The sequence below is a fragment of the Urocampus carinirostris genome, chromosome 2 (assembly GCF_059441175.1).
Source record: "Urocampus carinirostris isolate Australia breed hairy pipefish chromosome 2, RoL_Ucar_1.0, whole genome shotgun sequence".
Lineage (NCBI taxonomy): Eukaryota > Metazoa > Chordata > Actinopteri > Syngnathiformes > Syngnathidae > Urocampus > Urocampus carinirostris.
In genome coordinates this window covers 46,718,826-46,733,047 of record NC_142350.1, presented here as the reverse complement: position 1 = coordinate 46,733,047, position 14,222 = coordinate 46,718,826, and the positions used below count along the sequence as shown (strand labels likewise).

At 40.5% G+C, this 14,222-nt stretch overlaps 1 protein-coding gene across 5 annotated transcripts in view; it reads right to left on the bottom strand.

Annotated features, from left to right (window-relative positions):
• Window positions 1–14,222, bottom strand: part of grik5 (glutamate receptor, ionotropic, kainate 5) — a 245,682-nt gene that overhangs the window by 81,081 nt on the left and 150,379 nt on the right. For all 5 annotated transcript variants that reach the window (XM_088326779.1, XM_088326775.1, XM_088326778.1 and 2 more), the window contains 4 exons: window positions 12,732–12,829; window positions 12,106–12,271; window positions 3,496–3,674; window positions 1,877–1,930 (listed from right to left, as the gene is read on the bottom strand). In XM_088326779.1, the coding sequence (XP_088182905.1) occupies window positions 1,877–1,930; window positions 3,496–3,674; window positions 12,106–12,271; window positions 12,732–12,829 (497 nt within the window). The remainder of the gene's footprint in view (window positions 1–1,876; window positions 1,931–3,495; window positions 3,675–12,105; window positions 12,272–12,731; window positions 12,830–14,222) is intronic.

Sequence of the window (14,222 nt, the reverse complement as noted above, 5' to 3'; positions counted from 1 at the left end):
ATGTGACTTGACTTGACTTGATTCTTCCCTATTTCTAATAATCTCTAGCTTCGTTTCCATGGTTGTCAGGTTCTCAATTTTTCTTGAGCATCACTGCAAGCCTTCGGCCCATAGCGAATAAATATCATGTATAAAAACTGAGTATTAAATCGCCAATGTAAAAAGACAGGCACACGAGATTCTGAACTGAATGAAGGGAAAGGTATTGTGAGAGGCAGATCCGCCAAAAGCATATCTGCATTTTTATGATGGCATGACACAAACCAATAACAGACCAGCGTTTTGCATAATGTGGACCGATAGCAGCTAGGGATCATAGAGACATCATAATGTGTTATTGATGTGGTATAGTGGCGAAGATGGCGTAAAAATGGCCAGAAAAAAATCGAATTACACACCTTAGAGTGAAAATGTCATAAGGTGGGTTCGCTGTATCCCGGGGTCTACTGTAATATGAAGAGGCGTGTTTGTAATCTTTTAATCCCCGCTGCTCACTGTTATAATAGTTTGTGCTTGTAAACACGATTATATTGTAGTCGTGTAATTAATTGCGCATGTCCAAATTTACACTTCCAACATGATTACAGTTCATGTGAATAGGTTAACAAAGCGCTCGGGAGTGATTAAACTTGACTTTCAAGTCTCTGCAATTCGTGAGGATTAACAAATCTTCGAGTGGCGCCGGAGAGCTGGTGTGATAATCTTTAGCGATCTTCAAATCACACATTTTGTATATGCAGAGTTTATATATTAAAAAAAGCATGCTTTCTTCTTTCCATCCCCCTTTTTCTCACTTTTTTTTCCTCCCCCTTCTCGCTCCTGTCTCTACTCTCTCAAACTTCCCCATATCTCTCTGCCCCGTCTCTCTCTCTCTCATCCCTCTCTCCAATATCGCTCACTCTACCCAGGTCTCTCTTTCATCCCCCTCCCTGTCTTTTTCCCTTTCTCCAGTCTCTCTCTCTTCCCTCTCTCTTATCTCTCCCTCCAGTTCCTCTGCCATGTCCCTCTGCCGCCTCTCTCCCGTGTCCCTCTACAGTGTCTCCCGTGTCCCTCTCCAGTCTCTCTCGTGTCCCTCTCCCGTGTCCCTCTCCAGTCTCTCCCATGTCCTTCTCCTGTCTCTCCCATGTCCCTCTCCAGTCTCTCCCGAGTCCATCTCCAGTCCCTCCCATGTCCCTCTCCAATCCATCCAGTTTTTCCCATTTCTCTCTTTTTTGTCTCTCTCATTCTCTTATCTCTCTCATTCTCCTATCTTCTGCCCCCCCTCCACTCTTGCTTTCTCTCCTATCTCTCTGTCCAGACTCTCCTGTCTCTTTCCAGTCACTCCCGTTTCACTTTCTCTCCAGTCTCTATTAATTCTCTCTCTCTTATCTGTCTCTGTTTCGTCTTGTATTATATAATAGATGAAAATATATGGGCAGCACGGCGGCGCAGTGGTTAGCGCATGTGCGGCACAGTTCATGTCATGAACCTCCTGCGTGGGTTCAAATCCAGCTCCAGACTTCCTGTGCGGAGTTTGTATGTTCTCCCCGTGCTTGCATGGGTTTCCTCCGGGCACTCTGGTTTCCTCCCACATTCCAAATTGGTGAATTGGCCAGTCTAAATTGTCCCTAGGTGTGAATGGGCGAGTGAGTTGTCTGTCCCCGTGTGCCCTGCAATTGGCTGGCAACCTGTTCAGGGTGTCCCCTGCCCACAGCCCGGAGATGGCTGGGATGGGCTCCAGGATGAGGATAAGCGGTACAGCTGATGAGATGAGATGAGATGAGATGAAAATATATCTAATAATTATATTTTTTATGTTGTTTCGCAAAAACCAAACATTATATATATTAATGAAATGATATAAGAAGCAGGAAAATGACAGAGGCCGCTCGCTTACCATGGTGGTGAGGATATACTTGTAGAAGGGTGATGTCATCCCCAGTTCCGACGCCTGCGGCACAAAATTCAAGAATTGGCAACGACAAAGAGGCAGGTGGATGAGAATAGCGAGAGGGAGGGATTCACATTTGAGGGAGGGGGCAAAGGACGCTAGATGATGACATCTAGCGAGCCGCACTGCACGTTCATCATTATTTCACATCACGGCCCCTCGAGGGCAAAAGGCACCCTCACGGTGTGCCGGAACAACGAGGGAGGATTTCCTGTAGTCATTATTGTCCCTCGTGAGGGACCCTAGGGGCCCTAACCAAGATAAAAATAGACCTAAGTAGGCTTACTGGGGGAAACGTGTATCCCTTGGAAGTTTGCAAAGGATTAAAAAGTTTTACTATCCGATGGATGATAAGCTCATATGAGGACGGGGGTAATACCACAGATGTGCACAAAAACATAAAGGGGAGTAGTACTTTACTTTATTACTATGGGCGAAAAGCAATAAAACACACTTAATGATAATACATCGAGATGCGGTCCCTCTTGAACTGAATTTGGATGGCACCAATTGACAGAACAGGAAGAATAGATTGAGGCTATGCCTGTTTTACGACATCTTGTGTTCATTTTTGTTATTTGTGCTTCCATCTGATTTCAGTATTGTATTTTATTGGCTTACATGCAAGTATATCATGTAGATATTATTTCATCGTAATTTCTCGCTCCATGAATGATACATGGTTTTATTTTACTATTGAAATAGATCCTTTTCCTCATTTTTGATATTATTTTTTTATTTTACAATTCATGTTGAAAAATGTTTTAAGAAAAATGTAAATGATTTAAAAACCGGATTTTTTTATTTTAACATATCTTTTACAATATATAATACATATATTTAAAAAAACAAAATAATTAAAACATTTTATTGTAAATTCAATTTTTAATTAAATAGAAAATATTTCAGTCGGAAATCTTCACTCTAAATATTTTTAGTACTTTATATTAAAAAAGGAATGAGACAATAACTTGAAAAAGTTTGGTCATATTATTTTTCCTAATTTACATTCCATGTTAAAAATGTTATTAAAAATATATATAACTGAATAAATGGATAGTGGGAAAGAGGGCATGAAATTGCATCATTTAATCTCATGGTATTTCATATATAAGTCCATACTTGTTTGTTGATGTCTCGTTAGATGCACTTTTCTGTTAGTTTTGCGAAGTGTTTGTTCATTTATAGTCATGTTTCGTAGTTGGGCACCTGGGGCAGCTGCTAGGGGCCTTGTAGTTAACTCACCAGTGGGTGTGTGTGGAATGATTGAGTCGGCAGAGAGAGAGGGAGGAGCGAATGGACATAGCGAATGTAAACAAAGCGAACGCGAAGGAGGACAATAATAAAACCACAACGGATTTCATTATTGTCCCCTGAAGTGTGCAACACACAAATGCTTATAAAATAAAATTATAATCCTTCGATGTCATCCTTGTTTTCACTGGATGTTCCTGAAGTTTTGTTATGTCTTTTTTCTGTAACTGTAACGGAATACAATTACATGTTACTCCCCAAGCCTGGCTTTAGGACACTTAACCCTTTTAATTTCTCGTGTGCTCTCTGACCTTTTTGAGGATGAGGTAGGAGACGGATGCATTGGCGTCAATGATGACGGTAGCCACTTTGTCGTCTCGGATCTCTTTGAGGAGGGGCGTGGGGTCTAAATTGTCGTCCAGCATCCGGACCGAAAGCGTCTCCCGAGAGATCAGGAAGCGACGCACCAGCTCCTCCAATCGCAGCAGGCCTGAGGAAGAGGAGAGCTTGTTGGTTTATTTCAGAATAGAATGGCTTTTTTCGTCATTGAGAACATTTGCAACGATATTCGACATAGGACTCCAGGATAAACATGCAATGAAAGACTTAAAAGGTAAAAGTCATTGATTAGATTATAGAGGCAAATAGTTAGAGATTGTGCTTGTAGACTGCCTTAGTGGTAAGTGTATCAGAACAATAGTGCAATGTCATTTAGTAGCAACATATTTCCAAAGTAAGTCAAAAAACAAGATATGAATACTCATTTTTCTCTTGTTAAAATTTTCAAATGCACGTCTGGTCGTGAGTGTATGAGTTTTTCTCTCCCTCTTGTAAGGTTTTGATTTAGTTTAACCATCACATCATTATTTTAAAAACTGTTGACTTACATTCTTAACGTATGTCTCAATGTATTCATTCATTCAGTCATTGTACAATCTCTACGTTTTTCCAAGTGATATCTAATTTGCTGTTGGGAGAGGACTTGCAATTTGCCCTGGAGCTTATCAAACCACTTGCAAGATTTTGTCTGAATATGTTTTGGGAATTTTCCACTCACTCGAGATGGTTATTTATTTTTTTCGAACCACGGTTATTTTTTAAAACAACAATGGTCACCCTTTATGTTGATGCTTAGTGGAAGACACACACTCATAGTTATATTCTGTATTCACAGACACAGAATATATTCTTTTCAATTGTTTTATTGTGGGAAAAACCTCAACAGAACTGCTTTATTCCGGCAATTGTTTTACCCGTCTAATCTTACGATCTAGATTTGAATTAAAACTCGTGGAGTTGAAAAAAGATCATCCTCCTTCACAATACATAAACAAAATGAAGAATTTTGAGTTATATGTGGTGCCTCCCAGTGGTAGCTCAGAAAAAAATGATTTGAATACTAGGCAAAAAGCACATGAACTATCAATACCAATAACATTTTTCATTTAAGAATATCATAGGTCGAGAAATGTGTGTTTCTTTTATGTAGTGGAATCCCTCCCTACCTAGAGGTTGCAGCTATGTTTGTCTGGAATCTTGCTGCTACGCTGTGCTCTGTCGCACTTGTTTTCGTTTGCATTAGACAACAGAGCCATCTAGTGGTCAAATATTACACACTGGGCCACTAAGTTTCGTACAATTAAATATGATTTGACTTATTTTAGGGAGCTCTAGCATCTGTCAGAGGGTAGGTCAAAGAGGTGGTGACTGGGGTGAAAAGAGTCCTTTATTATGTTGTTGGCTCTGCTGCGGTATTGCAAGCCGACAATGTCCTCCAGACTGAGCAGAGAGCAGCCAATGACTTTTTGGGCTGTGTTGATGACTTTATGGTTTTTAATCGCAATGCTGTATGGCAGAATGCTCTCCATTGTGTCTGTATATTGACACCAGCAACTTCTGTTGTGTAAATCTGAAGGCCAGCCTCATTGTGATACAAAAATGGGGGTTACCTAATTCCTTGAGTCTGAACCCCGAAAAAAATGTTAATTATTGGTCCAGCTCCATATCTTGACTTGTTCTCAAACACCGCTCTGAACCTTGGCCAATGTAATATCACCCAGAGAGACTCAGACAAAAATTTAGGAGGTGCCACGTTGGCTCTTAATCTGGCCTTTTAATTACACATTGAGAATAGTACATGGATATCTTTTCCATTTTCCCAACATTGCAAAGATTCACCCAATGCTGTCGCAGTCTGATGGATAAATTAAGACGAGATAATGACCCATGCATGTGTTACCTCCTGTCTCGATTACTGTAATGTATTGCTCTCTGTTCTTCCGATATCCAGCATTAAGATTGCAGCTGGTGCAAAATTCAACAGTAATGCTTTGGACTACAACAAAAATGTTTAATCATAGTGCTCTGATATCAGTTAACCTGCACTGGCTCCCGGTCAGTCTAAGATGTTATTTTAACGTTCTGTTACTAACATAAAAACTTTGGTTCGGACTTGCCCCTTCTTGTCTTTTTAATTGCCCAGTGTTCCTGCTCAGAGGCTTAACTAAGAAAACGCTGGGCTAATAGTAATTCCAAGAGCCAAGAAGAAATCGGTAGGTTTGATCGTCATCTGGACATTCGATTATTACCCATATTTATTCTGGATAACGACTGTGTATTGTTGTTGTGACACCTTTGCAATATCCATTGCAGGCTGGTCATCCGGAAAGTGGGTTCATCTCTTTTTTTTTGTCATTTTTGTCATGCTAAACTTTTTAAATTTTTCCTTGCCCTCATGTTTTTCAGATCAAAGAATTCTGTAATGGAGGTCGGTGCAGCCCTTTGAGACTTTTTGGGATTAAGGGCTATACAATGAAATATGACTTGCTTGATATTTCCTCCAGAAGGGCATCCAACATGTTTGCAGATGCCACCGTGTTTTGTTTTTGTCTTCCCCTGTGCTGGCGCCTGAGAGTAATTGGATGACTGAGCGCCAAAATGGAAAATTTGGCTCCGTAACGTTTTGCTCCCAAAAGCGGACTAGCACACCTGACGCCCAAAGCAAAATGGTGTCGCACACGGGTGGCGCCAGGTGTGCGTGAGGCTTTATATAGCCACCTGCTAACTTTTCTGTTATTCTCACCCCGAGGAAAAAAAAAAAAAAGAACACGGAGTTCATCATGTCTAAGGCCTTTCAATTCTCCGTTTGTGTCACAGCTCAATTCCTTTGGTCCCTCTGAGCACGGGCGTGATTATTATATTTGAAAGGCGAATGGAAAAATGAAAGGCGACGGGAAGAAAGAGGAAAATTGCTGCCCTTTCGCCGCCACTTCTTGCTCGGGGTAATGAGCGTCACTGCCGGCTGTCCAGACTGGGAAAGTGTATGTAAATAAGTGGCTGGGGGGTAGCGGGGCTGCACCATGGCGCATCTGGATGGAGATGGCGGGTAGAGCCCTTCAGCGGGAGAAAGCTTCAGTAATCACTGGAGCAGGCCGAAACTTTAATTAGTTTCAGCAAGGAGGGGGAGAGAGAAAGAAAAAAACAAAAAATCAATGCACTTTACAGCTTCCTGGCTTCCTTCACTTCACCTGGCACATGGCACATATTTTTCTCCGCCCTCCTTCAACCTCTTCCTCCTGTTCTCTCAATTCTTTTTTTTTCCGAGCAGTCCTCTGCCTCATCCGTCCAGTCATGACTGCTTAATGGAATTAAGTCTCACCATGGCGAAAATGACCCACCGATTCAGAAGGGGCTTTGCTCACATTTGACGGAGTGGGTGGGCGGAGGATTGTTTGGGAAGAACGATGGCTCAAGTGGATCATGAGATAGTAATAAATTTATTTTTCCTTTTTTTAAATATATGAACACAAAATCTAAATTGCTTACTATGTTTACAAGCATGCAATAATCTGATTGATTAAAAAAACACTTAAAGCCTCAATTAATATTTCCCCCACCAAGAATTAGTGAATACTTTTATTGCATTAAAGCAAAAATAAGTTTAATTCTCTAATGACTTATTTATCACATTGAATGAGGACCAACCCCCAAGGGTGCTGTTAGTTTTAGGTAAAAAAAGAACGGGGGAAAAAAGTAGTTGCCACACATGACACAAATTTGCTCTCATGAACAAACATTCTCAGAAATAGTTGACTGGGCATAATGGATTATGGCTAAAACGGTGCAGTTCACTTTAGGCTGCTCAAAATGACAAGCTGCATTGGGCCAGAACGGCATGCCACCCTAAAAATGCTTTCTGCCCGTTTCTGCTCTCAGCAATATGTGATAGGGGATAATGGGCTGAGGCTACATGAGTGCAGTTAATTTGTGATGGGGAAAAAAAAGAGCCGCCAGGCCTGAAAAAAGTACTCTCTGCTGGTTGCACAGGTGCAGTTCGCTTTTTCGTGGACAGAACCTCAAAAGAGAAGAGCCAGGCCTAACAATAATGCGTTCTGCCGGCGCCCCGCTTTCAGAAATATCTAGTTAGTAACAATTGATTGCTGAATAATTTTCAACCAGTATTTTTATTAGAGACACTATGAGGCACTATACCATGGGTGGGGAACCTATGGCTCGCGAGTCATATATGGGTCTTTATGAAAACATATGCCTCAGAGATAGAATTTATCTATTTACACATATCTCTGTGGCGTTCTAAAGTCGGTTGGTTACATCCTATTTTAGTACATGCGAAGCTGAAGCAACACTGAATAAACTTGGTTCAGTCCAGTATATATACTGTATGTTGGTCGGTCCAATTTGTCCCTGGGTCTGGATAAGCGAGTAAATTGTCTATCCCTGTGTGTCCCTGGCAACCTGCTCAGGGTGTCCCCTGCCCACTGCCCGGGGATGGGTGGGATAGGCTCCAGCACCCCGCAACCCTACTGAGGATAAGCGGTGCAGATAATGGATGGACAGTCCAGTATATATATATATATTATATATATATATATATATATAGGGCACATTTTAAAGTACATTTTACAGTCACACCAACATACCCCATTTTGGGAGTTGGTCGCTAACAAATCCTTAGAATAAAAGCTTATTAAATTATGTATTTTCACTGTTGAGATATTTTAGGATGAAAACCTTCTGATCAAACTGTAAATAAATGAAAACGCTAGCAAAACGCTCAGAGCAATTTAATTGGATAAGCAGTAGAGGTGGGCGGATATCTGCACACAGCGCAAGGCCCTCCCTTCTCTCTCTCGCTCAGCGAAGTCTGCGCCGAAGATAAATACTCCAATATCCTTATCGTTTGCATTATTTTGTCACATTATGCCAACACCATCATGTAGAACAAAAATCAAAATTAGCTTTAACACTTAAGCAACTGAGGGGGGAAGTCAAATTGTAAATGGTATATTTATATTGACCCCGCGACCCTACTGAGGATAAGCGGTGTAGCTAATGAGATGAGATATTTATATTGATATGGTACAAAAGCATTATTATTATTTCATAGATTTGATTAAGAATTAGATTTTGCCTGGGGAGCGGGTTCGGCAGATTTGTAGAATTGTATATGGTGTGGCTCTCTCCAAAACAAAAATATTTTTGCTTTAATGGCTCTTTTTATCAAAAAAGTTTCCAAACCCCGCACTATATGAATGAATGAATGAATAAAAAAAAGGAATGAATGAATGGCCTATATTATCATCATACAAGTATAACGAAGGGCTTCTCTTTCCAGTGCATGTAAAACAAACTAAAAGGGTAATAATGTGCAAAAGGTTGAAAACATTGAATAACACCCGGATACATCTACTTGTCCTAAAAGTGAGCCACATTTTTGCATCCTGTGTGTTTGATCGTTTGCCAAAAGAATGGACTTACACTATATATAGTTAGATACAACTGTTCCGACCACTGTCTATAGACAAATTCACATGAGGCATTTTCGCTGTAGGGGCGGAAAATAAAATAGTGGAACCCGTAACACCTAATTGCAAGAAATAACCTAACCGCTACTTTTTCCTTTTCTTTTTCGTGTTCCGATCCCCGCGACGAGCGTCCTCATTAGCGGCAAGCGGAGCTTGACTGCAACACAATGAAGACGACGAGCGCTCGTACCGATCGAAGCAACGCAGCCAAGTGAGCAACGGATCGAGCGGGACAGCAAAAAAAACAGCGAAAAACGGGCGAGAAAGCGAGAAAGTGTGTCGTGCACGAGCATTCGCGACGGCGAGTGCAAAGCAAGCTGCCTCAGTGGCAGTTAACACCTTCCCTGCAGCCATGGCAACTGCCGCCATGACGATAAGATATCAAAGCCAAGTGGGTCACTGTCTTTGACTGTGGGGAAAAAAAATAAAAATAAAATATATATATATATATATATATATATATATAATTTTATTGGAAAAAGAAAAAAGGGAGTGAGAATTGCAGTGTGACCAAATATGGAGAATAGGTACAATAAAATGGATGGTACAATAAAAACATCAAAATTGACATGGACATAAAAGAAGGAAGACTGAAGTTCAGTGAGCAGCCGAGGAAATTATGTGACGTTGAGCATTTTGTCTAATTTAAATAGCTTATTAGTTTTACCTTTGTTTATCCAAACAGAGTTTTCTTTGTTTTGATATGCGGTAAATTGAGTTTGGTATACAGCACAAATATTAGCGTGTCATTTTATATATATTAAAATAAGATAGTAATAGTGCAATAGAATCAAAGTGTTAAAGTGAAGGCTTTAGATTCCCAAGTCAAAGCTTTCATTTCGCGAGTTAAAGCAAAAATCTCTTGGGTTAATGCTTTAATTACTTGAGTTTAAGTTTTTATTTATTGAGTTAAAGGTTTTTGGACTGCAAAGACCAAGAGAGGCCACAAGACTCTGGGTAGAATACAGTGCTGATAGATTCAGGCTTTAAATCTACCAGGCAGGCCGGACCCGTCTACCTTGGTGAGCCACAATTCCAGTCTTTCACCAGACTCCTGGATGGCAGCAGAGTCTCTCAGAGTTGAGTGAAAGAGTTTCCCCAGGCTTTTAACTGGTTGTTGCAAAATTGTTGGGTTCTTTGTTCCAGAGATCGAAAACCTGAACTTCTCTTCCACCTTCCCCCTCTTCAGAACCATGGCTCTTGACTTGGAGGGCTTGAGGCTCATCCTCGCCCCGTGTGATGAGTCCCTCCAAACCCAGCACGATCGATCTGCTCCCTGGGATAAATTTTGTGTTGATGGTAAGGTCATCCATATATGCTCTTATGGTAGGCTGGCAAACACCTGTTCTGCACAGTAGCCCTCTGCATTCCACCCCTGTTATTATGCCATTCCCAAGGTGATGCCAGCCTGATGTTACTGACCTGGACCTCAACCCAAGCTTGAAGTTGGCATAGTAATCCAGAATCACGTGCTTGATCTTGTTGGGAACATGATGGAGGTGTAGTGCAAGTTCAACTAGTTTGAGTGGAATGGACAGTCGGCATTAGTCAGGTCCAACCACCACACAGACAGGTCTCTTCTGTTCTTGTGGGCCTCTCCGATCATCCGTGTGACCATACTAGTGTCCTCTACGCAGCCAGGCACTCCAGGAGATCCACATAGTTTGACTGCATATCTTGCCGCAGATACATGTTATAATCATTGTCTGTTCATTTGCAGGGATCGTTAACCTTTGGTCCGTCTGATTGGAGATTCGAATAAAAGCGCCATTTACCATGTATAATTACTCCTATGATACCATATAAAATGTTCAAGTACAGTATTCGGTAGACGGCATGAATATTAGAGTGTCGGTTGTTCATGGTATCTTGGCAGGACCAAAAACCACAGCCAGGGTTATTTCTTTAATTTTTTTAGTTAAAGCTTTTTGTTTTTTTAGTTAAAGATCTATTTGGTTGGTTGATTGGTTTGTTTGATCTACCATGAATAAATCATTGAAATTAAATAAATATTTTCAGTATCATAAGTAAGTTTTCTATTATGAAATTATCACATAAAAATAGCAAAAAAAAGAAATGGAATAATTCGATTTAAAATATATTTAAAATACATGGTAGAATATGAATACGCTTTTCATTTTTACATCCGTGAAATATATATTTTTGTCTCAGTTATTTCTTTATTAGTAAATAGATAATTAAAAACAAAATATTTAAAGTATAAAGTTTGCAATTTAATTTGGCAAATAGTTTTGCTTATTTGTTGTTGTTTTTCTTTATTTATAATATGTATTTCTCAAAAAAGTATAATTAAGTGGAAAAAAGAAAAAATGTTAAAGATAAACAAAACTTAAGAAACAACTCATTAATGCCAACGAATTAAACACAAAATACTATTAAACAGTTTTACATATCCTATATTTAAGGTTGATGACATTGCCTTTGAGTGGCAAAATGTATTAGCCTATAGGCTAGTAAGTTTATATCTTAATTATAATAAGTTATATATGTAAATCAGTATGGATGGTATCGGCTTTAGTGTTTAACTGAGCCTATTTGAAACCTATTTCTAATAATAATAACCTGGTCATCCTTTTTATTTTGGATTCTTTATTCTATATCATACTTGAACTATTTATATATTATTTTGTCTTTTTATTATTTATTAATGCAACATCCATTGCAGCCTGGTCATCCTGGAAAAGGGATGACCTCATGTGCGGTCCTTTCTCAAGGATTCTTCATTTTCCTCATGTTGAGGTTTTTGAGTTTTTCCTTGCCCTCATGTAGGTTTCAGATCAGGGTTTGGTGTAATAATAGTCTTTAGTTTGCAATAATCTGAGTCTGTGCAGCCCTTTCAGACTCCTTGTGATTAAGGGTGTCACAAATAAACATGACTTGACTTGACTTAATAAAGTTGTAATGACATAGTAACAATATAGTAGTACAATGATTGGTTGTTATTTTAGAAATGCAGGTCAAACCAGCAGACCTTCGCACTAATAAGCAACAAAAAAAGTATCTCTCAGCTTCCAAAAAGTTGGAGACCCTTGGAATCGACACAGCTCCAACAGTTTTTGCGCAATTTGGACTCACATTCAGCCTTGGCGCAGACCAAACTAGCCGATGGGTAGCTGAAGGAGCGAAGGATGGCTCCAATGGCCAAGCTCAGGTCCTCATTGCTGGGGTGCAAAGTGACAGAGGCGAAACGCAAATACGGCAGTCTCGGCGTTTCCTCGGGACCGATCTTCACGTGGGGGATCTGCAGGGGGAATGAGCAGGTACCTTAATCCCTGAACTTAGACAATGTAAAGAAAGATTTGTTTTGGAGCTATAAATTCACAGGAACTATCATGTTTTATTCTGTACACCACCAACAACGGCGACTAGATGATGAAGGTGCTCTGTAAGCTCAGGAGGGCTTCTCCTGCAACTGGTTACAATGGAAGCCAGTGCACGGTTTCTTATATCCCTTAACCGGCCGGGTTGTCTGGGCACATTCCTGTGGTGTGTCTTGGGCTAGTACAGCCTGGCGGCCCCTACTTTTCCAGTTTTTTTTTTTTTGGTAGGGGTTTGAGAAAATAAAAACATGTAGTTCCATCTTCTTTCCTGAAATTAATGTCATACTAAGCAGTGTGCTTCCGCCTAATGGTTGGCAGAGAAACTATAACCCAAATAAAATGCAATGAGCTCATATCGAGTCATTTAGGCAAGTCACTCACCTCCTTCTCGCCGCATATATGACTGACGGTAGAGCCGGAGGCGGGGCTAGAGGCAGGGCCAATCACTGAAACCACACCTTTAGGTAGGATCTGACACACTGACACAGAAAAACAAAACAAAAAGAAAAACACATTACAGTCGACCACCGGGATATGACAATATTTTCACTTTAGAGCGTGGATGCTTCAGCCCCTCTTAATGGCATTTTCCCTTTGGTACAACCTCAACAACTTAGTTCGCATTCGCAAATACTTATAAAATTCAAACTTTGTGGTTCTGCTCTGAGACTTTGCCGCCTTCCACATGACGCAGGTTGAATGATATTTAATCCTATGCACGTATATAACACATTAAAAATTACTTCCTCAATACTAACTTGTTGTTATGATGTTCTTATCCGGGATACTGGGGGTTTCGGAAAGTATTAGCTCCCGACCATAGGTTTCCATATCCTGCTACACTGCAATATCATTTTGCAATTCCAACCTCAGAACAGATTCATGCCGTATCCTGGCGGTCTACTGTACTTGCATGAACAGATGCTGCGTTCAAGCGTAGTCTGTGCTTTTTTTCAGTTCAATCCCTTGATTTCTTTGGCAATTCCCAGCCACCATAGGTTTCTATCCCCTGCTATACAGTTATTTCATTTTGTGATCCCCAACCTTAGAACTGATTCATGCTGTATCCTGGGAATCTACTGTAGCATAGTCCGTGCTTTTTGAGTTCAATCCCTGTATCTCTTTGACAGCAATTTCACTTTGTGATCCCAAACATCAGAACTGATTCATGCCATATCCTGGGGGTCTCCTGTACTTACATGTAGAATAGAATATACCTTTATTGTCATTGTTACAAATGGGCTAACATATTGTGACAACGAAATTGGGCATGACACTCCAGTTTTACACATTCATAGTGAGGTATACAGGTATACAGATGCTGTATTTAAGCGTAGTCTGTGATTTTTTTTAGTTCAATCCCTCGATCTCGTTGCCAATTTCCAGCTACTATAGGTTTTAATACTCCGCTATACAGAATTTTCACTTTTTTGATCCAAAACCTTAAAACGGATTCATGCCGTATCCCGGGGGTCTACTGTATTCCATGTACAGATCCTGTCTTTAAGCATGGTCTGTGCTTTTTGAGATCCATCCCTGTATCTGTTACAATTCCCATTTAGTTTGAAGTTTTCATCCCCCGCTATACAGCAATTTCACTTTGTGATCCCCAACCTCAGAACCCATTCGTGCCGTTGCCCGGAGGTTTACTGTACTTGCACTTGCTGCATTCAAGCGTCTTCCTTTGCCAAATCCAACAGGCGCTAATCTGATTCTTCTGCGAGAGGCGACGGGCGAAAGTGTCGCTTTGACTTGAAGTGATTCCCACCCTTGCAACCGCCAACTCCAGAAAATGCCCCGGCACGAGTAATGAGATCCCGCGCCGGGGCCGTATTGAAAAGTCTATTTTGCGAAGCGCCGTGTAATTAACAA